This window comes from Thamnophis elegans, chromosome 2 (genome assembly GCF_009769535.1).
Source record: "Thamnophis elegans isolate rThaEle1 chromosome 2, rThaEle1.pri, whole genome shotgun sequence".
Taxonomy (NCBI): Eukaryota; Metazoa; Chordata; class Lepidosauria; order Squamata; family Colubridae; genus Thamnophis; species Thamnophis elegans.
In genome coordinates, this window is record NC_045542.1 from 138,800,971 (window position 1) to 138,826,795 (window position 25,825).

The 25,825-nt window shown below is 39.2% G+C and overlaps 1 protein-coding gene across 7 annotated transcripts in view; it reads right to left on the minus strand.

Moving 5' to 3' along the window:
• Positions 1–25,825, minus strand: part of PTPRG (protein tyrosine phosphatase receptor type G) — a 731,369-nt gene that overhangs the window by 100,044 nt on the left and 605,500 nt on the right. For 4 of the 7 annotated variants that reach the window (XM_032209412.1, XM_032209411.1, XM_032209414.1 and 1 more), the window contains exons 9-12: positions 15,405–15,589; positions 10,828–10,936; positions 8,478–8,527; positions 4,497–5,262 (exon numbers count right to left, since the gene is read on the minus strand). In XM_032209412.1, the coding sequence (XP_032065303.1) occupies positions 4,497–5,262; positions 8,478–8,527; positions 10,828–10,936; positions 15,405–15,589 (1,110 nt within the window). Of the gene's footprint in view, positions 1–4,496; positions 5,401–8,477; positions 8,528–10,827; positions 10,937–15,404; positions 15,590–25,825 lie in introns of all 7 variants that reach the window. The other 3 variants (XM_032209409.1, XM_032209410.1, XM_032209408.1) reach the window with 1 other exon arrangement.

Consider the following 25,825-nt stretch of genomic DNA (forward strand, 5'->3'; position numbering starts at 1 on the left):
TATAGTTTTTTTTTTTTGTAAACTTGCCCATTTTTAAAGGGTGAGGAAACTAGAGTTTTGCTAAGGAATGCAAACACTTTTTGATGGCATATGTCACTGCTACATTAATTCAGTTTGCCTTTTGCTGGCTTGGAATTCATCCCAGGAAAAGAATGGAGGAGAATGAATATACATTTGTTTGTATGTGTAGACACACAAACACATACACACTGAGAGACAGTGTTTACGTCTCAAGAGCATTCTACCTAGCATAACCAGAAACAGAATAACAGAGTGGGAAGGGACCTTGGAGGTCTTCTAGTCCAACTCCCTGCTTACCCACCAACACTGGCAACTGTTTGTCAGCCAAGTGAAATTAGTAAACTTTTTGATAGCAATTAGATCCTTAAGAAAACTGGATTCAATAATTTTCACCAACTTGGATAATTATCTAGGATCATTAAAGATCCCCTAGCATTATAAACAAAGATGAAAAAGAGATTAGCTAATCTAACCCTCAGAGAGTCAAACATGAATTTATTCCCCATCCATATTGGCCCTTAAGAGAGCACTTGTTCAATGCAGAAAACCATCATGAAAATATTTCCTTGAATAAAAACTTCCCTCGATTATACCTGGTTACCCCAAAACAGAAGGGGAGAAAATAAACTTAATTCAATGGGAATACAGACAGAGAAAAGGCATGAAATGAGAGACTGCTAGAATCCAAAATACACCAAAGTATATACCCCATTCCCCCACCCCAGAGAACCCTCTTCAAATATGATATTCTGTGTCCTAATTAACAAACAGTGAAATGGAAACAGCTCAAAATGCGGTTGCTTCCATCACAGCAGAAACCATTCAATTTAATCTGAGATGTTTTAAAGTTAATACTACTCTACTACTGTAGTATTATGCTGCAGTATGCCATAACAATTCTGTAATATGAAAGGAAGCCATAAAATAAGCTATTGCTTACTGAGTATGGCTCTCGTTTCCCTGTACACCTTAGTATGTTTTTCCTGTTTCGACTGGCATCCCGTTTTCCCCCTTTGTAGTGTCATATTATGTGTACACAGTCTGCCAGCAAAATCTGGTCTGATTCTTTTGTTTACCTACATGCAAACTGGCATCTACAAGCTGCACTGCAAAAATATTCAAGAATGACAAGAAATTATAACTTAATAAATCTTGCCACATATGGAGGGAGAGGGGGACCCCCTCCATGCACAGATGCTTAATTATCCTAATGAGGTTATCTCCAAAGTTTTTTTGCACAAACTCCAGCTTATTTGAAATACCGTACTGCAGTATTTTAAATACTATGCTGACATCTGAATAGACCAGATCCCTGATGGCGAACCTTTTAGACACCGAGCGCCTAAACTGCGCGCACACACATGCCCAAACTGAAAGGTGTGCCCGTGCATGCGTGGACATATGTGAATGCACGCATGCACGAATGTGCACATGCGCATCCGTGGGCATGTGCACATGCACAGCAGAGACCTGAAGACCAGCTGGCCAACAGGAGGTGGGGCATCCCAACACCAGCAGCGTGGCAAGAGGTAAGATCTTTTTCTTTTGTGAGCTTCTGTTTCGTCGTTTGTAGGGCAACAGAAGCTCACAAAATAAACGCCATTGAGATGTGACCTAAGGCAACGGCGGACGTGTCAGCAGGGAGGGCTCTGTGTGCCACATCTGGCATGCGTGCCATAGGTTCGCCATCACGGACTAGATCCTAGACGAGGGGTGTCAAACTCAAGACCCATTTTCACTGACAGAAGGAAAGAATATTATGTTGTTTGAATTACTTATTATTTAAAATAATAAAAGATGGGATACAAATAAATAAAACAAAAATAAGGATGATAAGACAGTGATAGTTTTTCACAAGGGCAACCAGGCTGCAAAGGGCTGTTTGCCAGGCACTGTTTAAAATACACTATCTTAACTCAATGGATAGATGTGCTAATTTGGATACTACATTTTTCTGCGTGCCTCCCCCCCACATCCATCTTCTTTCTTTTGGGAGGATATCATCTTAAACTCAGGATAGTAAATATGCCAATGTCAGTGACTATAATGTGCCTAACCTGTAATTATTATTTAGCACTAAAGCCCTACTCAAAATTTATGAATCTCATTTTCAACCATTCCAAACTCTTCAACACATTGACTCCTTCATGAAATTTCAGACATGAATGAAGGGGAATTTCAGATTGTTCATTACTCCGCCAAACATTATATGAAAATGAACACATACTATTTTTACTCATAATAATAAGAACAACATCATTGACCCCCTTGACTCTGGAGGGTCACCATTAACCATTTTGGAGAAACCTGATCTAAAATGTCATCAAATGGCTTGTACTTTTCCAGCTAGAAGCAGAAACTCTAACAAAGAGGGGGAGGGGGGGCAGCAATTAGTTCATTACAAAACAATCTGCTCTGCCCTCTGCAGGTTCATTAACAGTGATGCAAATTTTGCTTACATTCGTTACAATTTGCATGCATAGTAACAAAGAATGGGTTGTAAACTGAGTGCACGTTTGCTTTTTGTCAACCCTGAAGTGACGCCGGCTGAAGCCATCTTGGAGGCTTCAGGGTTGCCACACAACGGTGGGAGGGGGGGAAATAGTTAGATGGGGTTTTGTAGCCTAAACAATAAAGTTTTCCTGTGGGAACCAAGGACATTCTCACAGGTGGCTGGTCAGTGGAGGACTGTGTAACCTAGCAACAGGACAGCACCTGGATTGGACAGCATGATCAGTGACTTGTGGGGGGGACGACTTTTACTTTTAATCAGGTGAAAGCTGCAGGAAAATTCAGAGTCAGCTTTCAACAGTTGTGCCAATATGAAGTATCCAATAAATTGTTCTTTGAGGAACCTGTCTGCCTCAAAGTTCTGTTTTCTATGAGTGAATTACATGGAACACTTGACACTTCTTTCATATATTCTGGCTTGATGCCATTTCATCCATGAATCCTCAACGTATGCCTTTAGTTAATTATTACTAGGAATTGAGCATGCTCTGCTCTACAGAATCAAAACTATACAATCTTTTTCCTGGAATCATGTATTTACTAACCCTATCCACCTTTGTCTTTTAATAATTAGCCAAGCATTCCAAATTATTTGCTAGATTGACCAAATTATTTGATTTTATCTGGAGTTAAAGGGACGTGTGCGTCTTTGAGCAAGACTCAGAAGAAGGTGCTTGGATGCCAGAGTCCATAGGTCATTTTCATACCCAATGCTTTTAGAAGAACATATGGTCTCCTTGATTTGCCCTTCTTCAAATCCACGAACATCCTTCAAAATCTATTTTGAAAAGCAAAAATTTCTTTACAATTCCTCACCCAAGAAGAATAGCTCAAGTGTTAGACCTCTTTTCAATACAGTTCCTTGTTTAGTTGAATATTAAGAACTTGTTTATTCTTCGGGATCGAATCTGGGCAGTCACCCGGACCAGAGGTTTAGTCTTCTGACTTGTGATGGAGTCCATTTTCAGGGAACTTCTCTGTACTGGAATGTATGCTCATTTATTCGATCTTCCATGAATGTGCCTGCCTCTTCCAATGTGGTGGTCCAATAATCTTCCTGTTTATTTGGAAGTCTTCCCTCTTTTAATTATAAGTTTTTCATTTATTCTAATCTATCTATACTTCAACATCCCCTTTAATACGCACTCACAGTTTACCAGCCTACTTGTCCATCTAATTGTAGAGAAAAAAATGGCAGAATCTTGGGGAGGCGTCAAAAGAGGAATCAGTCTAGAGTCTCTATGTAGCCACAAACAGACTATGTTCAACCCATCTTGAATTCCTTTGACCCTATCTAATGCCAAGATAATACCAACCATCAGCTGAGCTGTGCATAAGCATGATTAGTAATAAATCAGTTTAATCAGAACTTCATGTGTGATCCTGATCTTTCACGCTTGACAAATTTGGATTCTATTATTCACAGCATGGTCTTTATTTCTTTGGTGTCGGATTTTTGGGGACAACTTGTTCAATTTTTAAATATTATTATTTTCTCAAATGCAATATGTTATCCATTGTTAATCTAAATGCTTAAGTCTATTATTTGGTAATAAGATAAATTACTAAAATAAAGGCTGTTTTGTGAAAAGAATATTTGTATCCTACAGAAATAACACCATATTTATGACACAATACTTTTAAGAGGAAACCTGAAATGAGAAAAGGCTTAAGCCACACAAATAACTGATTAGGAGAAACTGAAGAAGTATATACAAAGCTTCAGAGTTTTCTGACCAGCAAATAAGTATGTGCAACTTTTATTATTATTACTCTTTATCTTGGATCAGCGAATATATGAAATAAAAATGAACTATTTGGAACACAGTATGGAAATTAGCTTCTATTACAAAATATATGAACCCCCTGATTTGATAACAGTTGAAAAGCACTGGTGTTAATTTTGTTAATTGTGTTTTAATGATTTGAAAACAACCCAACCCACTTCCACCAAGACAACTCACCTGGGTAAATGGTAATAAATCTGTTATCTTTTGGTAAAGATGTTGATGCTGTTTCTGGTCTTCTTGGAATCTCACCAGTGTATTGTTCATGAATGAATAGTGTCGGCACTTGGGTGGATCTGACTGTATTGAACGCAGTGTCTATTCCTGTAAGTCCTTCTCGGCTTGCAGGAGTCCTACCTGTTGGTACAATATTTTGGCTTTGCTCATGATCAGATATAGTTTCATTTCCTCCCTGCTCCATAGTTCTGTTGGGAGAAAGAGTGGTGTTTGCAGCTTCACTGTTATCCTGTGTTTCAGCAGCTTCGGTCACCCCACTTTTCTCTTTTTTCTCGGAATCCTTTTCTCTCTCTTCTTCGTGCTCTCTTTCGCCATCCTCGCTTTCACTTTTTTCATCTTTCTCTCCATCCTCAGCTCCTTCATTGTCTTTTGGGAGAGCAGAATCACTGTCTGGTGCTGGAGAAGACAATGCCTCGGTGGTAGCCACCACTGGCCTGGCCGACTGTTTATTAGTCGAGGCAGAGGTCGGGAGCCGGGTTGGCCACACCGTACTAGGGAAAGAAGAAATACCACTGCTACTAAATCCTAGACCGGCCAGTAAGGTGCTAGTGACCACGGAAGCCACTGTAGCCTGGCTCCCGCTAGAGGAAGGCCCCATCCCCGTTGCCATGGAGACAAAAGAAAAGGGGAGGCCAGAGGAAGTCCAAGTAGAAGACCCAGAACTGATGGGAGCCATGTCGGCTGAAGGTGCTGGAGAAGCTGTCGGCTTGAAGAAATCACGAGGGGGAACAAGAGAAGAAAACACAGCAGAAAGAGCATCAGTAGAGGTACCTGACATGCTACCTCGGCTCTTTTTTCCTTTTGTTCTCTTTTTCTTTCCAACCACTCCATTCTGCCCATTATTCTGTTTAAATAAGACAAGTATATTTCAACAGTTATAGTTAAAGCTAGCTGGCAGCAAGTCAAAATTTACAAGACAAACAACACAAGAAGACATAAAACTGCTTATTATGTTTGAAAGAGGCCCTTCTGCTGTCTAATTACAGATACAATTACTTTAATCTAGAAGATTGAGAACATCATCCAAAGCATATTTACTTCAAGTGAAGACCCGCTACATTCCCTGGTTGACCTCAAGGGAAATAAAGCCAGAATTGCAGTCTAAATAAGTCAAAAGAATGTATTTAAGGGAGAGTCTGTCATTTTAGATTGATTGTACATGAATATCTTTTTGCTAAATCTGAGCAATTTTTAAATTACATAAGGTTGCATTATCTTCTATTAAAGGATGGTTTCCATTTGTGTTCCATTTTGTAAAATACGTTTATAAAGTATGTGTGGGAGGGATCGATTGTGTTTTTCTCTTTTTCCCGAGCAAGTGTTTTTAGGATACAGTAATTGGATAAATGCCTCCTTAAAAGGTATGTAGTTTGTAATATTAAGCTTGAGAGTTTTCTTCAAGTTGCTTTGGATCTTCACTGATCTCACCCTAATATACACCTTTTGGTGTATATTTTGCTGTGTTCATAGCCCCCAATTAAAGAGGAGTCAAATTATTAGGAAGTTGATGCAGTTCCAAAGTAGGAAATGGATTAGACTATCAAATTAAGATTGTGGTGGCATGTTCTCTATTATTATTTTTATTTAATATATTGTAATTCACTGAAAAACCTTGACTTTTTAAAAGAATGGCATGTAGACAGGATTTAAAAAAATAAACAATAGAGAAGGGGGAGGGAGAATAGTAAAATAAAGTTTGTTATCATCAAAATCATTAACATGAACAATAACAGATCTCCAAATCTATTTTACTCAACAATCTATAATGCTATTATAACCTTATATACCGTAAAGAAATTATTTAGATATGTTGTAGCAGTGGAACTCCAAATTGAAAATACTCTATTGTTTAAGATGTGGCTTAGACTGGCTGGAAACCCTGAGTGCTGTAGGCCCATTACAGATAATTCTCAACTTATGACCATTTGTCTGGTGACTATTTGAAGTTACGATGGCTCTGGAGAAAGTGACTTATGACTACTTTTCACCTTTACGACCATTGCAGTGTTGTTGTGCTCAGGTGATTGCGATCCTGGTCCTTGGCCAGCAGCACTCACTCACAACGCCCGCATTGTCCTGCAGTCATGTGGGTCATTGGCTGGGGTCTTCCCAGTCAGCTTCCAAAAATAAAATCAATTGGCAAGCTGGTAGGGAAGGCTGCATGTCACAGTCAAGTGATGTCCCACGTAACGACCACAATGATTCACTTAATGACCATGACAAAAATGTCATAGAATTGAGTGCGGTCACATGGTGCCTCACTTACTGGTGAATTTTCTGGACCCAACTGTGGTCATAAGTCGGGAACTACCTGTACATTTGGATAGTACCAGACAGGGGAAGTGTGTCCTACAACACTGCCTCTCAAAATCTATTCACTACGCCGACATGAAATATGTGGCTGTGAGTTGCATACATTTACAGCATCAATAAGGGCAGTTTGGGATGAATTTAAATAAGAATAAACCTTCAGGTTATTTAAATTAATCTTACAGGAATTCCAATGTCACTAATCATGGCATAAACACAGCTTAATGTGAAAAGATCCATCTTTTCACAATGCTTTGCCCATCTTAATTGAGTTTATAAAAGTGTGATTAAATGAAGCTATGTAATCCATGATAAGTACCTTGAAAGAATGCTATCACAATTATATTTCAAAGTAGATAAGCTAAGTAATGACCTTGTAGGATAATATCAAAACTAAATCGCTACTAGAGATGTTCAAGTTAATTTTTTAAACACATTAATATGTATATTAATGACTAGATTTGTTCAACCTATTGGTACAGAATAGATAGTCATAAATAGCTAACATGGTAAAAGCCAAACAGCAATTAGAAGGATCAATCAGATGAGCAATTTACACTGGAATGTTATGGACATGCTTTACACTTAAATGTGATAACCTCTGAGATATAAATATACACATATAAATATATACATATATACACATTCTCCAGAGGTTCCTGTTATTGTGTTATCTTCTCTCAAGCTTAATTCTACTCTCTTGGAACATAGAAGAAGATATATTGAATACATAACTCTGGTGCCTTCAGTGAAATGTGAGGAAACTTCTAGATAACCACTAAATGACAGGGTGCAATTCCTAGCTAGCATAGGCCAGTGTTGGTGAACCTTTTTGGCATCGAGTGCCAAAATGGGAGTACAGACGGGTGGGGGAGCGCCGCAATCTGGAAGAGCAGCTCCCTGGCACTCACTCGTGGGAGCGCTGGGAACCGGAAGAGCAGCTCCTGGGGGCGCATGCATGCACCGGAAGCTGAGCTTCCCATTTCTGGCATGCTCATGTGCACCGGTCACTTGGTCTTCCGGTTTCTGCACGCTTGCACGCACGAAGACCAGCATGTGCGCGCCAGAATCTGGAAGAACAATCGGCAATGGCTGGCGTGCCTGGAGAGATGGCTCTGTGTGCCACTTCTGTCACATGTGCCATAGGTTCGCCATCACGGGCATAGGCTGTGGTATCCAGAACTGTATCCTCAACACATCTGGAGGGCATGAGACTGGACAAGACAGATCAAACATTTTTTGTCACAAAATTTGGGGTTCAAAATAGAACTGAACAAAATTAGTCACCAAATTATCTGCCTGCTAATTTAGTCCACCAAGAACTACCTGAACATAGTGTCATGTTCTTCAGGGCAATCTTTGGCTTACAAAAACTATTTTTATAAAACATTAATTAATAGTCAGAGCACAACGGTTCCAACATGTGTGATCTTGCAGACCTAATGCTAATCAACCAGTGTTGATAGCTCACCACACCCAATTCAAAAATTTGGAATCACAATTCAAATCAGGAAGCCACATTTTATGAGGTATTTATTACACTATGCTGCCACCTGCTGGAGAAGATGTTATAAATGCTTTATAATCATTTTAGTGAATCATCTCACTTACCACTCCTGTTTTTACTATTCTGGTCCCCTCAAAAATTCGAGTTGTGTTATCTGGAGGGAGGGAGGGGAAGAGAAAAGAAGGTTTGATTATAAAAATCATAATGTATTTACAAAACATTAATTTAGAAACTATGATCAAGAAAATAAAAATCAAGAGAAAAGGGTGTATTTGTAGCTCAAGGTTGAACTGTGGGGTCCTTAGTGCTCTCAGAGCTTTAAAAATCCCATTGAGACGGTTAAATATTAGAACTACTCATATTGAAGAAAAACAGTAATAATACAAATAAATGATTCTTAACAGACCCATGAAGCATTTTTTAAAAAAAGTTTACTTTTCCCATACTTTGATTTCTAAAACTCATAAATCCATATAAATGGATTTTTATCCTCAACCAAAACACCTTCTGGTTAATTCTAACCTCCTTTATTTCTCTACCAGCATATAATTTCCATAGCAGACTTTCCTAACCTCTAGATATATTTGGAATTTAGGAAGCTGCAATCTCAACAGATCAAGAGGCCATAGATTGCGGAAATCGGCTTTAAAAAAACCTGGGGCCTTGCTATTTAAATCTGAGTGCCCATTAACTATACAAAACACACAGTGAGACAATTTTAGATAAGTGCCATGAAAGCAATCTTAATGAGTGTAGTACTGTGCTACTTGTTAAGGAGGAGGTTAAGAATAGGAGACGCTTTTGATGCTTAAAGTATAATGGATGGGTCACTACATCAAGAAGTTTCCAATATATATATATATATATAAAACCATAATTTATAAATTCTAAAATTTTAAACAAAAAAAAAATTGTCAACTGTGCTTTTTTTACATAAACAAGATTAAATAAATAGACTATTGGGAGCAACATAAATTACAGGTATTAATTAGAAGATGTTTTTGGAGACCCAGATTGGTCTTCAAACTACTGTTTCTGGAAATAAAAATGAGCAATCGATCTTGATCAGCATGACTGCATGACTGCCCATGGCTTCAGTATCATAAGCGCCCACGAAATCAAAAAGTTATCCTTCCTGATTTAAATACTTTTAATTCTCAATAAAAGCAGCTGTTGCTAGGCATAGATTACTACCCGTCCCCATTAAAAAATGGGGCTGAAGAATCTCTTGTGGTGCCTTTTTAACATGGTAGGAAGTCCAAAGGAAAGAACAAGGATTAATTGATGTAATTCTGTACCAAAGGAATCCTTCTTTCCTCTTCCAAGCTAGCAGTTCCCTGTTTTTCAGCATGACAGGCCCATTTATTTCAAACCTATTAAACTACTTAGATAGACTTGGTATTTGACAAAAATCCATCAAAGCTATTCACGTCCTCGGTAAAAGAACAGTTGGAACATCAATTCTGCTGTCTGCTTCATTCAGTCACATATGAAAAAAAATAAGAAAAATCAGAATGTATGTATTTGTTATATCCACCTTTCCTCTATGATGCACCTTTCCCTCATAGTATATTCATACAGTAACAGGGTGAAGCGAGTTGGCCTTAGAGATAATGAGTGGCCCAGAGTACTTTCTATCTGTGGAAACCTGAACCTTGCTTCTTCTGGTGGCTCCTGAATGAGATTCAAAAACCTCCATGCACACCAATGTATTTCAATGTATACCTGGAACCTTCTAATGATTTTTGCTTTTCAACTTTCCACCATTCAAAAAACCCTTGCCTTCCAGGAGCACCTTTTCAAGATGGTTACCCATCCCTCTATAAATCTCCTGGGAAATTAGATGTTTGCTGCTTCCTGGATCTGACACTGGGCTTGTTAGAATTCACGTAGCATCTCCTCTCTCATGAGTCCTCAGTGACATTGAGCTATAAAAAGGCTAATATAGCTAAAGGTATTTAACTTAATGGTAGTGCTGTGGTTAAGAAAGATCACATACAGGATGCAAATACAGCTTAGGGAAAGTAGAACAAGGAATTCCACCCTACTGAGATGATCCTCAAGCACAGAGATAATTTAATGTAAAAATACATCTTTACTCAGGCCACTGAACCACGGGAAGCAATGGCTGCAAATGCACACTGCCTCCAAACTCTCAGTGTACATGGGTAGCCAACAATGATTATTACTTCTCACTTCTGTTTCAGTATCAACGAGACTCCAAGCTTGGAAGAAAATTCAGTATCTTGTGAGGTCATGATACTATAACTTAAATAAGCAAAGTTTCCCCTTTAAGCTATGTTTCTACTTCCCTTGAGTAGATGTAAGCACAATTGGAGGTAAGGACAGTTCCTAAATCCTACAGCTGCTTGCAAACTTATTTCCCCCCAAAAGTATGTACTTTTGTTGGCTGAGAGAATGTTACATAGATATAGGAAATTTGGATGGCATTACCTTGAAAGAGCATTGTCTGGCTAAAATCACTGCGCATGTCATTTCGGCAAACTGCTTGAACTCTGAACAGATAAAGGATGTCAGGTGAGACATGGCTAATGATGGCTTTCTGTTTAAAAAAAATAGATGTTATTCAGTTTTATCCCTCCCAACAGGATGCTGAATGATCAGTCTGTAAAACATAGAAAATATACTTAGAATACATTTTATGGGAATGGCAAATTTATTTGAACAGAGGGAAAGTCCACAGTAAAAGAATAGTGGCAAAGAATAGAGAAAATCAATGCAATGTCACACTTTAGGCAGGAAGAAGCGTTACCCTTTCTATAAAATAAGCAAGCAACCTCCAATGAAATTGGAGATAAAATGATTTGAATCATGAGTCAAGCCAAGTTAACCAGATTTCATAATATTATAAGGGCATTTGATGATGAAAGAAGAGGCAGTAGCAAATACTGAGCCAAGGTGGCGCAGTGGTTAAATGCAGCACTGCAGGCTATTGCTAGATCAGCAGGTCAGCGGTTCAAATCTCACCGGTTCAGGGTTGACTCAGCCTTCCATCCTTCCAGGTGGGTAAAATGAGGACCCGGATTGTTGTTGGGGGCAATATGCTGACTCTCTGTAAACCGCTTAGAGAGGCCTGAAAGGCCTATGAAGCGGTATATAAGTCTACTGCTATTGCTATTGCTATTGCTATACCTGTCCCTATATAAAGTGGTACATTGATACCTGTCGTTAATTGGTTCTGGGAGACACAATGAATAGTAAAAACAATGGGTACCAAACAAATCACGTGACTTAACACGTAAACCTATGTTTCAGCCAGAAAGGTTAGCAAGTCACAAGGCAGTCAACACCACCAAGATCTAGCTTGCATGTCGAATACCAAACAAACGATGAGTACTGGGACAAAATTTTCACATCAAAATGCATCAGATCTGATGCATTTTAAAGTAGTTGAGTACCAAGCTATGACTGCATGTTCCTCCATTAGGAATTTGAATACTGACTAAGTCATTGCTGGAAGATATTAGAGATGTGCATTATTTAATTGCCAGCAGAATCTGAAGCTGGCAAAAAAATACCCTGCATCTGGCATGACCAGCTTCAAAATCCTACAGGCACTTTCTTGAAGGAGTCATACTTTCTCTTGGATGCGCATAGCTGCTTGTTCTTAGGAGAATCTGCATTTGAAACTAAGAAGCATTACAGAGATGGTGACAGGGTGCATCCACCCTGTCACTCTTTTCTTAATGCTTGCTGAACTCAAGCTGCTACTTTCCTAAGTCCTTGTAGATACTGGGCGGGGGGGAGGGGGGGAGAGAAAAGAAAAGTAAAGATATGACTCTAACAGGAAAGATGCCCACTCAAGATCCAAAACACCATGCCTACTTTAGATCTGAATACTGGATACCTGTTGGAGACATTGATAGTGACATCAAATTCTAAATTTCTCTTCCCCACAAGAAATTGCTGAACCACAATTTTTAGAAGCCTTAAGCCAGCATTATCTCTGGCGAGTGATGGAGTTCCAATTTAGTAGCATTTGAAAGGCCATTCGTCTATTTCCTTATAGAATGCCACAGGTGCCAAAGTTGTTTACAAATGTTTGAAGAAATGCTATAGATGCTGCTATTTGTGGGGGGGGGGGAGGCTTTATGGAAGCTTGATCTGGATTTATATCTCTTTGCCATGAGGACTGATTAGTTTTATAATAATTTATTTATATTTGCCATCTCCTCTTATTCCAACCACAACCACAGCATTCTTAGGTAGAATAACAGGACCAAAGTCACCAGTAGGTTTCCATGGTTGAGGGCCTGGACTCTTTGTCTCCTTGCTTTTAGTCTAACATTGTGACTACTGCCCAATAATGGCTCTATGAATCATTTGATGCAAAGCATCAAAATACCTTTCTATGATAGTTTGCCTCTGTAATTAAAAGCTAGTACAAGAAAAATCTGAAAAGGTGCAGAATTTCAAACTGATGTCAAGTTTATTAGATCGGTCTCTGGGCTGTTATAGTTTATTTCAGCCAAGAGATAATACTACCTGGTCCCTTAGGCTTTGATAACAAGTCACCAAGACACCAAAATGTTGACACGTGCATCATGATTTCATCTCCCAAATGATGTAGTCATGTACTCGGGTTGTAACATCTGTCACTGACCTGTTTAGGTGTCTCATTTGTGTAATGATGTCACAATGATGACATGATGCACAGGCTATCTATCATTCCCTTCTTTCCTACTACAGATTGCAGTTGATTTTATAGGCTTTCTTTGAAGCTTTCAATAATTGAAGGCTGAGCTCAACAAAGGAAATGTGAAAGGAAATTCTTCCTTTAAACTGTTATTTGAAAAAGAATTTAGGGTCCTTTTACAAGATCCTCAAGTTCATATGAAAAAAAAAAATTGCTGGCCAAAAAAAAGCAATTATTTTGTGTTTTTTGTGGGAAGAAAAGTTCTAATGCATACCCCACTAAAGAATTCTCTTTTGGATTTTGTAGATCTCTGACTGTTATAATTCAGCAAAAACGCCTCAGCATGGATTTCAGGAGTGTGTTTTAGATAATGTACTTAAATGTACATTACCATGAGAAATACCGGCTGTTTGAAAAAATGTACAAAATTTATGAGAGTTAAAAGAAGCTGAAATTAATGCAGAAGTGGGACAAAACAGATTTGCAAGTGAATAAGTTAAAATGGACATGGGCTAGGTCAGGAATAAGAATGACTTCTCTACTCAGTTTGGGAGATTAGTCTTCCCACTCTCTTGTAGCCCGATTGCCCACAGAGGGTGAAAATATCTACACCCCACTTTTTTATTTTCTTTCCAAGATAGTGCAAGAGTAATCTTTAGGGAATAACATGCAGGAGTTACAGGAAAGGAAATATGTATGGTGTAACAGCTAAAACAGCCAGTTAAAATAAAAAGGTCCATTTGGCTTGGCCACAGACTGAATTTGGCTGGAAAACCTGGCTTCTGAATGCCAATTAGTCTAGCATTCCTAGCTAAGCAATCAATCCTGAAGAAAACCAAGGAATTCATAATGGGCCACAGATACACCTTGGAAAATGTTCCTGCATTTGTGACTAAATAATTCTCATGATTAATGTTCGCTATCTTTATTATTCATTAAAAGGATAAAGAAGCATCTCTCTTAAGAGATGGGGGAAAGGACAACAAGTTTAAAATGATAAAGCCCTAACCTTTACAACTTCTTCTGCAAGATTGCTTTATGATTTCATGAAGCACTAGATTCCCTCTTATGATTCAAATAACAACTTCTAGTGGGGGGAAATTGAAAGCATAGATGAAAAATTAAGTGTAAAAGAGCCTTAATCTAAGAAAGTATAAGAGACATATTATTCTAAAACTGATTGAATGGCACCCAAGGAGGATGTATTCGCAAAGGAGAAAAAGATAACTATCATTTGGAGTTTAACTTCACCGTGGCTGCATTTTTATGTGCACATACAATGACTGATTACATTATTCCAGAGACTTTCTTTGATTAGCAATAAGTTGAGCCCTCACAAAATGGAATGTGTCATTCTACTTCTTTATATGTGGAATTTTAAGGGCTTTGGTAATTGTTGCTTGTCTCTGGGTTGATATTCCAACCCAAATGTGGATTTCCATGAGTTGTGCTGACATTTCTTGTTAAATCTTAGCAGCTTCTTCATTACACAATCACTATGCTCAGAAAGCAAAGAATTGGCTTCCTGTAAAGCCAATTCCTTACAGGTCCTAGCTGTAGATGATTCCAAACACTTAACTCTGTTAGCATAAACAGTCCCAGGGTACTGCCAATAATTTGTAAGAACATTAGTTTCCATTTAAGGAAATCTTGGATGGGCATTCCAGATAAAGGGTAGGACAAAAACATTGACTTTCGTACAACCATCCAAATTGGATCCGTAGGGGGCAACCTTTTTGACCTTTGCTGATATATAGTACTCTGTACTCTAAAACATTCAGAGAAAGAATGGGATTAAGGTGGTTTCTTATTATGAAATGGGATCTCATTGCCATCCATGTTGTTAACAGAATTCAGTGCAAATTTGAAAATCAAGACTAGTGATGGCTAACCTTTTTGTTGTCACATGCCGAAAGTGTGCATGTGTGCGACAGGATGCACACATGCGTGCCCGCACCCATAATGTAATGTGCACTCCTCCCGCGTCCTTTTTTGGACCTAGCAGACCTCTCTGCAGCCTCCTGGGACCAAAAACAGATTATGGGATGGCGCCATACACCCCCGTGCTCCACCCCTCCCCGTGTATGTGAGCGCAACCCCACATCCATGCGCACATGTCTCCGCCTCCTGTGTATACGCGGCAGAGACCCAAAAATCAGCTGGCTGTCGAGAGCCACATGCACATCCGTGGTGGAGCTGAGCTGGGGCAACAGCTCCTCTGCCCACACGGAGGGCTCTGTGTGCCACCTGTGCCATGTGTGCCATAGGTTCACCATCACAGCTCTAAACATTTTATATCCATAATTTCAACTGAGGACAGAGAAAGTGAGGTTATCTTAACACCAATGCCAATGTCAGATGGCTGTAACTTTACCAGGTCCTTGTCACTGTCCTTAGTGAACGTCTTCTCCTTTTCATCTTCATTTTTACTCCAACTGTAGGAAATCATATAGTTCATAATGGGTGGATGATAGATAATCTCTGGTTGATTCCAGGTCACCAGCAAGGCTGTTCTGTTAACGAGTTTCACTTTCATATTGACAGGAGGGGTACTGCAAACTAGATAAAAGGAGAAAAAGAAAAAAACATGATATGCTGTCAGGATACGAGATGAGACAACAGTTGCCAGAGAATTGTCTACAAAATTATTTTGCAGTCAGAGTTGATATTGAATTATATCCGGCCGAGTATGTACATATGTATAGTTACTGTGACATAACAACAATATAAACTTGTAAACATCTAAATCTAGAATTTCAGTTATGCAGTTTCTGAGATGCTTTTATCTCAATTGCCTCAAGAATTACCAAAGAGGAGTTTGAAGAGAGTTGCTTAAGGTAAGCTCTTCTGATCATGCTTTTGTTTTTGAAGTTTTTATTTTACATCACAGCAAGAGAAAATATTATTAATGCAGGTCCAGTGGACCAGGCATAAATAAAATAATCAGAAACACTAAGATGACATAATTGCCTTACATTCTTTTAACAAAATGCACTTACGACAACATTATCAACCCTGCAATGTCTGTTTAACCAAAGTACTATGAATATTGCTGCCTGAGTATATCTTGAGAATGAAACACTCCTTAGAATCTCTTAAATTTGGATATCAATTCATGTGTCAGGCAAGGAATCAAGATGCGCATTTCTCTTTCTCAGGTTTAAAAACAAATTGCCTAACAATTGAATCAATCATCAATCTATCTATCTATCAATCTATCAATCTATCTGTATATGTATGTATGTATGTGTGTGTGTGTGTGTATATATATATACACTCCCTTTATTTATTTATAAGCAAATACAACACACACACACATATATATATATATGTATATATGTATATATGTATATATGTATATATGTATATATGTATATATGTATATATGTATATATGTATATATGTATATATGTATATATGTATATATGTATATATGTATATATGTATATGTATATATGTATGTATGCATGCATGCATACATACATACATACATACATACATACATACATATATAATCTATCTATATCCATCCATCAATCCATCCATCCACCCATCTTCCATTCATTCAATTTCTATAGTTGTCCATCTCAAGCAAGTGATTCTGAGCAGGGAACAATTATAAAACTGTTACAATACAAATTAAATATATATGGTAGTCAAGGAAAAAATGTCATCATAGATGTCAATGTAGCCAGAAAGCAGGGTCCTTCATGCCTTAAGGGTCTCAGGTTTGGTACAAACCCAGGCCTTCAAGGTTCTACAGAAGGCCAGCAGGGCTGGGGTAATCCTCAACTCTGAGGCTCTACAGCAGAGAAGGCACATTTTCTAGTTCCTGCCAGTTGACATTTCCTATGGATCCTAAAAGGTCATAATTAAAAAATGATTGTGCATGCATCTAACCTGCAGTAACTATGCGTTCCTCTATGTAGTAGTGAGGCTAATCCACCACTTGAGTCACTGCAAAAGTAACACTATGACAGTTTTCTCCAACCAGGGACTAATTTCTCAGAATTGCTTTGCACTTATTAGTAAGGGATTCTGTTAGCTGTAGCGCAATAGGTGTAAAGCACCTTATGGAAGTCTATATTTTATAATGATTATAAATGTGGGAGTTTAGATCACCATATATAGGATTTTCAGCTGAGGAAGAAATCACTGCAACCACAGCAAATTATTTCTAATATTAAGGAATGGCCAGAATAGAGATCATAACTCAGCAATGATAAATGTAAAACCCAAGTGTAAAGATATACCTGTTCTAAGGTGAAGTCAGGTGAAATGATATGCCATGTTTGTGAAACTAATTGCTGAATCTCTGAATCGTACAGGCAAAATCTTCCCCCACACTCTTAAGTGAAAGAAATAAAATATATCTTAATGGTGAACACTAGATGGCACTAATAGGCTACTGATAAAAATCACATCCCCCCCCCCTAGTTATTTTAAGATAGGAATCCATGATTCAGGCTTTCAGATGCTGTTGAAAAATTCTAAATCCATGGTCCCTGAGATTATCAGATAATGAGGTGTAGTGAAGTGTCCCCCTGACAACATCCTCAAGGTCAATAGAGATACTTATGGTATCCAATCTTGGCAACTTTAAAACTTGTTGGACTTCAAACATAGCTGGCTGTGGAATTCTGGGAGTTGAAGTCTACAAGTCTTAAACTTGCCAAGGTTGGACACCCTTGGTGTACACTGTCACTTTTACCATTCAAAGCCCTTCTCCAGCATTGCTGAAGTGATCCTTTTGTTGGCCATCAGGATTCATATCACTCATATTGCAACTACATCATGGGCTAGTGTAGAGGAAGGAGTGGCTGTATTGGAGTTCGCCTTTGAGACTGAAGAAATATTGTCTTTGAAAAGCTTATGACCCATAGGAAAAACAGTTGAGGAATTGGGTTGATTTTGGTGGAGTTATCCAAAAATTAAGAGGAACGATGCCCTGCACGCTCCTATCTTCCTTTTTTTTTGCACATCTTTCTCTACACTTTCTATATTCTATATTATTCTAGGTAATATATCTGAAGACATGGATGTCCATGAAATAGATTTAGGTTTAGGTTTATTAGATTTATATGCCGCCCTTCTCCCAAGGACTCAGGGCGGCGTACAACATTAAAAGAAACACATAATACAAAAGTTAAAAAAAAATTAAATAGAATATCCCAAACAAACCCAATTAGAATTGACAATAACATTTTTTTAAAAAAATTAAAATTAACAATGATCAATAATTTATTTTGTTTTGTTCAGGCCAGGCTGGCTTGCTGGAAAAGCCAACTTTTTAGGGTGCGTCGGAAGGACCGGAGGTCAGGGATTATACGAAGCTCTGGGGACAGCTCATTCCAGAGGGAAGGCGCTCCCACAGAGAAGGCTCTCCCCCTGGGAGTCACTAGCCGACACTGTCTGGCCAATGACACCCTGAGGAGGCCAACTCTGTGGGATCGCATTGGGCGGGGGGAGGCTACTGGTGGCAGTAAGTGGTCTCGCAGGTATCCTGGGCCTAAGCCATGGAACGCTTTAAAGGTCATAATTAGTACCTTGAATCGCACCTGGAAGACAACCGGCAACCAGTGCAGGCTGCCTAAAAGGGGTGTAACATGGGAGCACGTAGGTGCCCCCATGATAACCCGCGCAGCCGCATTCTGGACCAGTTGAAGCTTCCGGGTGCTCTTCAAGGGCAGCCCCATGTAGAGAGCGTTACATATGGCTGAGAACCATAACTTCCTTACATTAATTTAAGAAGAAGAGCATGGAAAACTTTATTGAAAGAATTGACAAAAGCATTTTAATTATGCAGAGGTTACGTGCTGGCAGTCTACAAGGGAGAGGCCGTGAACCCACAATAATGGTGAGAAGCATGTGACTTTATGTCATCCGTGCAGCTTGTAAAGCCATCACTGCACATTGTATCTGCAAATCACATTCGATAGCTGTTAATCTACATAGTGGAATTATGAAGTTTCATTGTCCTTTTTCCTCTTGTAAAAATAGAAACCTCCCAAAATGTGGAGGCTGGTGAAAAATGAAGTCAAAAGGGTAAATTTCTTCACAGTATCTTCACATGGTTCCTCAGTTTTTGAGACTCCAGTGGAATATATGGTACGGTATCAGAATGGGCCAATCAAATCTAGGAAGAGGCCAGCATGCCTTTTTTAGTAGTAGCTGGGAAGCTGTAAAAGTTATGAAGGCTTCCTGCAGGAAATGAGCCTGTCCTAATGAGGAGAATAAAATGGAACAGAAGTCCTGGCAGAAATATTGCGCAGATGGTAAAAAGATACATTGGGGGGGGGGGGGGAGTCAAAAAGCCATTAAGGAAAACAATCAGAAGCTTTTAAACATATGTTCAAAACAATACACAGCTCTGCCCCCAAAAAACAAAATAGCCATAGAGGGTGATTGGGCCACCAGAAAATGAAGAACGAAAGGGATACTGAAAGAAGACAAGAAGGTTTACCAGGAAGGATTTGGGATTTGCATCTGCTTTTGCTATATAAGGTAGCCAACCCTGTCTTGAAATTGGAAGAGTAACAGAGAAACTTTCCTTTCACTGAGTGGTAATCGGTTTAAAAAGCTCAAAGAATCAAAATAGAGGGAAAATTTTCTCAGAGAAAGGAAGGAAACAAGAAATAGAGTTTCTCAAAGATCCATAAATGATCATGATATGGACATGGATAACACTGAGCTGGGCAAATCTGCAGATGACATCATAGTATTTGCTTCATAGTGAAAAAAAGGAAATGTGAAGAGTTCCAGAAGGATCTTTTGAATTAGATGAACATTCATCTCAATGGTATAAGCAGTTCAATTTAACTAAGTGTAAAGTGATTTCATTGGGAGGGGGGGGGGAGAATCTTAACCTCACATATATACATGAGGACTGGGTTATCTATAATCATTCAGGAAAAACAAAATTGGTGAAACAGTAGAAAGTTTATGCAAATTGAAGAATCGGTGTGAGAAAACTGTGAAGGTAAGGGAAAGGGAACTATCATCAATGTAATGCCTTTATATAAACGGATAGTAAATCTGTATCTGAGATATTCAAAAAAAATAAACAGAACAGTGACAAAGAAGGCATCAAAACAAAAGGAGGGCTGAAAAATCTACTTTACAAAAATATCTGGGATCCTTTACATAGACAAAAGACAAATGAAGGAAGATATGATCTAGGAGAATGAATCATGCACAATATGGGGAGTAAATGGTCAGACACAAGCTCCTCTCCTTAAAATACAACTGGACTAGCATACAGGAAGGAGATTTAGAAGAGACAAAAGAAAGGGCTTCTTCCTACAGCACATAATTAACTATTGGAATTCACTAGCACACGATGGGATAATGACTATTATCCTGGATAGCTTTAAAGGCAGGTTGGATAAATAGCAATAACAGTAGCACTTAAGACTTATATATTGCTTCATAGTGCTTTACAGCCCCTCTCTAAGCGGTTTACAGAGTCCCCAACAATCTGAGTCCTCATTTTATCCACCTCGGAAGGATGGAAGGCTGAGTCAACCTTGAGCCTGGTGAGATTCAATCTGCCAAATTTCAGGCAGCCGGCAGTTGGCAGAAGTAGCCTGAAGTACTGCATTCTAACCGCTGCACCACCAAGACTCTTTTTCTATGGAAAAAAGATCTATTGACAGCCGTTTGACTTGAAGTCTTGATGTTAGCTCTGCTTTGAGGGAAGGCTATTTCCAAATATCAAATGCATGGCAACAACAGTAGGATGTTTTTGAGTGGAAACATCCACAAGCATCTAGTTATCCACTGTGAGAAACTAAATGTTCAGTTTGGCTTGCCCAGACCAAACACGGCTAATCCTATTTTCTTTTTTTCCTCTCTCTCTGCACCCCTCTTAACCCCGATTCAATGTTAAAGTTAACTAACTCTGGGTAACCAGAATCTAGACATGTTTTGAGACTTCCACTTAACAAAAATACAAACTAGAAAGCAACTTCAATGTTATCTGTATTGAATCCCTTATTCCACACTCACTGATTGGCTAAAATTATGTTACACTTGTTCCAAATGCTATGCATTTTAGTGACAGGTGGACAAGTAACACAAGCATTTAAAAATGTTTAATGGATGTAAACAGTATTTTTTTTTGCCAATACTCAGAAGGCATGGAATTAGAGATTGGTGCTCAGGAATTGTCTGTAGTAGAGACAATAAACTGTTTATAAGCCTCAATTTTGCTTTTTTTTAGAACTGTGAGAATCATCAATCATCAATTCTCAGAATAAATATGGGCTGTATGGGCTGGACAATATAACAATGATAAGAATAGAATCTAGTTCAAAAGTCTTATTCAAAATGTGTTTATCATTGGTTCCTCATTAAGCTAGGAGAGGCAGGATGCTGCAGCATTCAGTCCTAGATCCTACTCTTTTTCGGTATTTTTATTATGACTTGGATGAAGAGGTGAGGGAAGAACTTTCAAAGAGTGAAGTGAAAAAAGATGCTACAGAATGAACAGTACCAATAGAATAGACAATCTTTGTAGCTCAGGTTGAATTGTGGAATCCTTGGTGCTCTTTGAACTTGGAGGTTTTCTTGCAAATATTTCATTAGCCAACTATCCCTCAGTACTAGAAGAGGTTACCTAGTTGGGTAATGAAACATCTGCAGGAAAAAAAAACCAGCTCGGAGTGTATCAAGGTCCACACAGAATGTATAATGCCCATGAGCAGTTACAAGTATTGTTTTCTCGGATCTCGTGTCAGCTGCAAAGGGCAGCCAATAGGTATATGTCAGATATACCTTTTCTCGTTCAAATGCAAAGAACTGTACAGTCCTCTCATCAGATTTGTTGACAGCACAAACTTTGATGGGGTAGCTAATAACCTATAAGTCACAAATACCCCAATTCTTATGAGTTAGCAAAATCAACGATGAAAGAATGAATGAAAATGCATAGAGAAAATTACAAAGTTCTTCATTTAGGAAATAAATATCAAATGCACCTAAATTATGTGCAGAATATGTGGCTTAATAATATTACTTGAGACAACGGTACTGAAATATTGCATGAGCCAATCTGAGTTGGTCACAGGGACCATAGATTTAGCCTTCCAAATTTTTGGGCTTGTGCTGGAGCCCATCCTCAGGGAACTTCTCTCTCTCCAGAACTGGGCTGTTCTAAACATGAGAGAGAGAGGGGGGGTAGGTAGGTAGGTAGGCAGGCAGGCAGGCAGGCAGAGATGAGAGAGAGAGAGAGAGAGAGAGAGAGAGAGAGAGAGAGAGAGAAAGAGAAAGAGAAAGAGACTGAGACTGAGACTGAGACTGAGACTGACTGACTGACTTTTAGTTGTTCCTTAGGATATTGATGCCTGGCTATTAAGTCATTAAACATACTGGGATACTCTTGGACCACAAAACTTTGTGGGAGATGGCTGGTAAATAGGCCCATGCAATTTTAGGTGGCATCAACAGAGGTATGGTTTCAAAGGATAGAAATTGTAAGATCTTAATGTCATCCTTGACCACTGATGGCTTTATGACACATCCATGTAGCTTTCTTGGGAGCAATACATAAATGATGTGCAACTGTCTTCTTCTGGGATTTTTTTTTTACTCTAACCTGGCCTGCATCCTGATATTTCCTTGACGCCAAGAACCCCCACCAAACTGGGCCAAGGCCTCTCAGACACTTGACAGAGCACAGCTATAATCCTTGTGGTATACTAGGAAGAATCTACTTTAATCAACATGAAGTGGAGACACTTTTTACATCTGCAGCAATTTAATTACAGAGCTTCTTTCTCTTGCCTTTCCTATTGCCTTAAAGCATATTTAACCTTGTGTTTCTCAGCCTTGAGCTGAGCAACCTTCGGTTGTTGATAATCAACATGCCTTCCCTGAGAAATTCTACTGTGCCTACAATATATTCCTTTTCTACCTGTGCATATATGGAAGGAACAGAAACCAACCAGGATCCAAAAACCAGATTCAGAATGGGAAGAGTAGGTCCTACCTCTATTTCCATAGTAATTATAAGTCATCCTCGACTTAGAAGTTATAATGGACCTCCCAAAAGCTACTTACCATAGTCACTTTGGCTGCTTGGCCAACCAGCTTACTTTTATGGCTTTTTGTAGTACCCCGTGGTTATATGACTGTGATTTGTGAGGGTTTTTTTGTGCTGGTTTGGGGTATTGAAGAGCATCCGGCGACTTCAGCTAGTCCAGAATGCGGCCGCGCGAGCGATTGTGGGTGCACCTCGGTACGCCCACATAACACCTATCCTCCGCGAGCTGCGCTGGCTACCTGTTGATCTCCGGGTGCGCTTCAAGGTGCTACTTACCACCCATAAAGCCCTTCATGGTAGTGGATCTGCGTACTTGAGAGACCGCCTCCTGCCAATTACCTCCTTGCGACCGATTAGATCACACAGATTAGGCCTCCTCCGAGTCCCATCTGCCAGTCAGTGTCGACTGGCAACTACACGGAGGAGAGCCTTTTCAGTAGTAGCTCCGACCCTTTGGAACGATCTCCCCGTGGAGATTCGTACCCTCACCACCGTCCAAACCTTCCGCACAGCCCTCAAGACCTGGCTATCCCGCCAGGCCTGGGGATAAAAGTCACAATCTGTCCCCACCCGAATGATGAATGGTGTGTACTATTTTTTATTTATGTATTGTTTTATGTTTTATTGTCTTGTACTCCCCTCCCTATATATTATAAGCCGCCCTGAGTCCCCTTAGGGAAAAGGGCGGCCTATAAATAATAATAAAACCTAACCTAAAACCTAATTTACTTCCACTTTCTGGCAAAAAACACCCATTAGGGAAAATTGAATTGTTTCACAACTGTCACAAATAACATCACAAAATTGGGTCTGGTCACATGATGCCCTCAGGTTATGACCACAATGACTTATAACTGCAATTCCAGACTCCATTACAATAATAAATCGGGGACTGCACTCTGTTATGGATAAAAATCTGGCCAACTATCATGCCGAAAGTTAAAACAAGTTATGGCAAATGGGCATTTTTCTTCCCACTTTCCCTACCCAACCATAAATAATGGGCAGAGGCACCAATACCTGAAATAAGGTCTTCCAGAAATGTGTTGTGAACCTATCTGACTGATGTTGAGTAAGCTTATGAAAAGACTGTAATTACCCTTGCTTCCTGTGATTTATTCTAAACTTCTACGTATTTCTAGAAAATGGCTCCAGATTTGATAGGCCTTTTCAAATGGCCGAAAGAAAACATCCTGCTTAAAACTATGAGAACTTTGTTCAGCTATTGAGAAGAAAAAAAATACACAAGGGAGGAAGTTGCTTGGAAACTCAGAGCAGATTGCTGACGTACAACTCCCAAGGCGAAATCAGCCTGACTAACACGGAGGTGAGAAGATGGATGAGGGGGCTAAGAAGCGAATATCTGTTTGAGTTAATGCAAGGCTCATTTGGAATCTCACTGAAAGTGATACCCTTCTGGACAAGCTGAGCCAGCCACACGAGAGAGAGAGTCAATGACACAGACAAATCAGAAATGAATTTATAGTAAACACTGGCAAATCCCAAGGAAGCTATGTACCTTTGATAGTGCAGGAGCTCCCAAGATAAAATAGACTTTACTTTCCCAGATCTATCTGAACTCCTTCAGAGAAAATATAATACAGTATCTGAAAAAATATCCCAGACAGGCACATTAAAGTCACATTTCTCCAGCATAACACAGAAACTGCTTTTGAGGAGTTGTGAACGACATGATCAATATGGGAGGCCGAATACCCAGAATGCATAAACAAATCCTCCAAACAGACTAGCTAGAACTTGTCCAGGAAATAATGAAAAATATTACTCATAAATCTCTCAAAGATTGATGGACTATTTGCAAATCTGAAGGCCAATGTTATATATTCACACTTCCTGTAGTGACAGGCAATTTCTGTGGGATGTCTACAATATGCCTCTCTTTCATATGAATGACATGGTAAGCTCTCTTGAAGTCCAACTTGTAGGCTCTCTTGAAGAGGCAACCTTCTCATTTGCAATGAGAAGGTTCTTTAACAATTAGACAATTCAAGATCTTGTAATCAAGGACCGTACTGGGGAAACAATTATTTTTGAGAAAAAAAGGTTGCCTCTTTGGCAGTGGATGGAAAAGACTGCAGGTGTATTTTAATGAATATTATCAATACATTACTTTAAGCAGAGCTGCTTGAAATAATTTATTGATAAGAATCATAAATATGATTGGAGTGTGGGTGCCATGTGGCAATTTATGTTCCTGGAATAAGATTATACAATCACAGAATCAGTGGAATGTAGGATTTGAGTTTCTCCTTCCCTTCTACCATATTTGGAAAACAAGGATGATTAGTTCTCTATTTTTTCTGAATTGATTGGAGTCCCCCCCACCCACCTTGCAGAAGATGAGTGTTGCATCCAGAGGACACTGAAGGATGTCTTTGTGTGTCTAGTGGGTTGCGTGTGTGAAGCCAGTCCACTTCTACCATAGGAATACTAAAGCATGTAAGGGAAAAGTGAAGAAGAGCTTAAAGAGCTGGTGATGATTCTTGGTGGTGAGTTGCAGTGATTTACTACTCTCCACGATAGGACCTGAACATGACAGTCGGCCACAAATCATCTCAACCCTATCAAGAGAGTTGACAGGCTGTGTAAGAAGAGTACATTTGTGTACACAGATGATTTAATGAAGTTGCCAGTAATGCCAAGATCTATTAGAGCCTGTCTTCCAGTGCAAAATGAGATTCGCAAGGTAACAGGAATGGCTAAATGTCCCTATGCAGCTCTGAAGGTCTGCT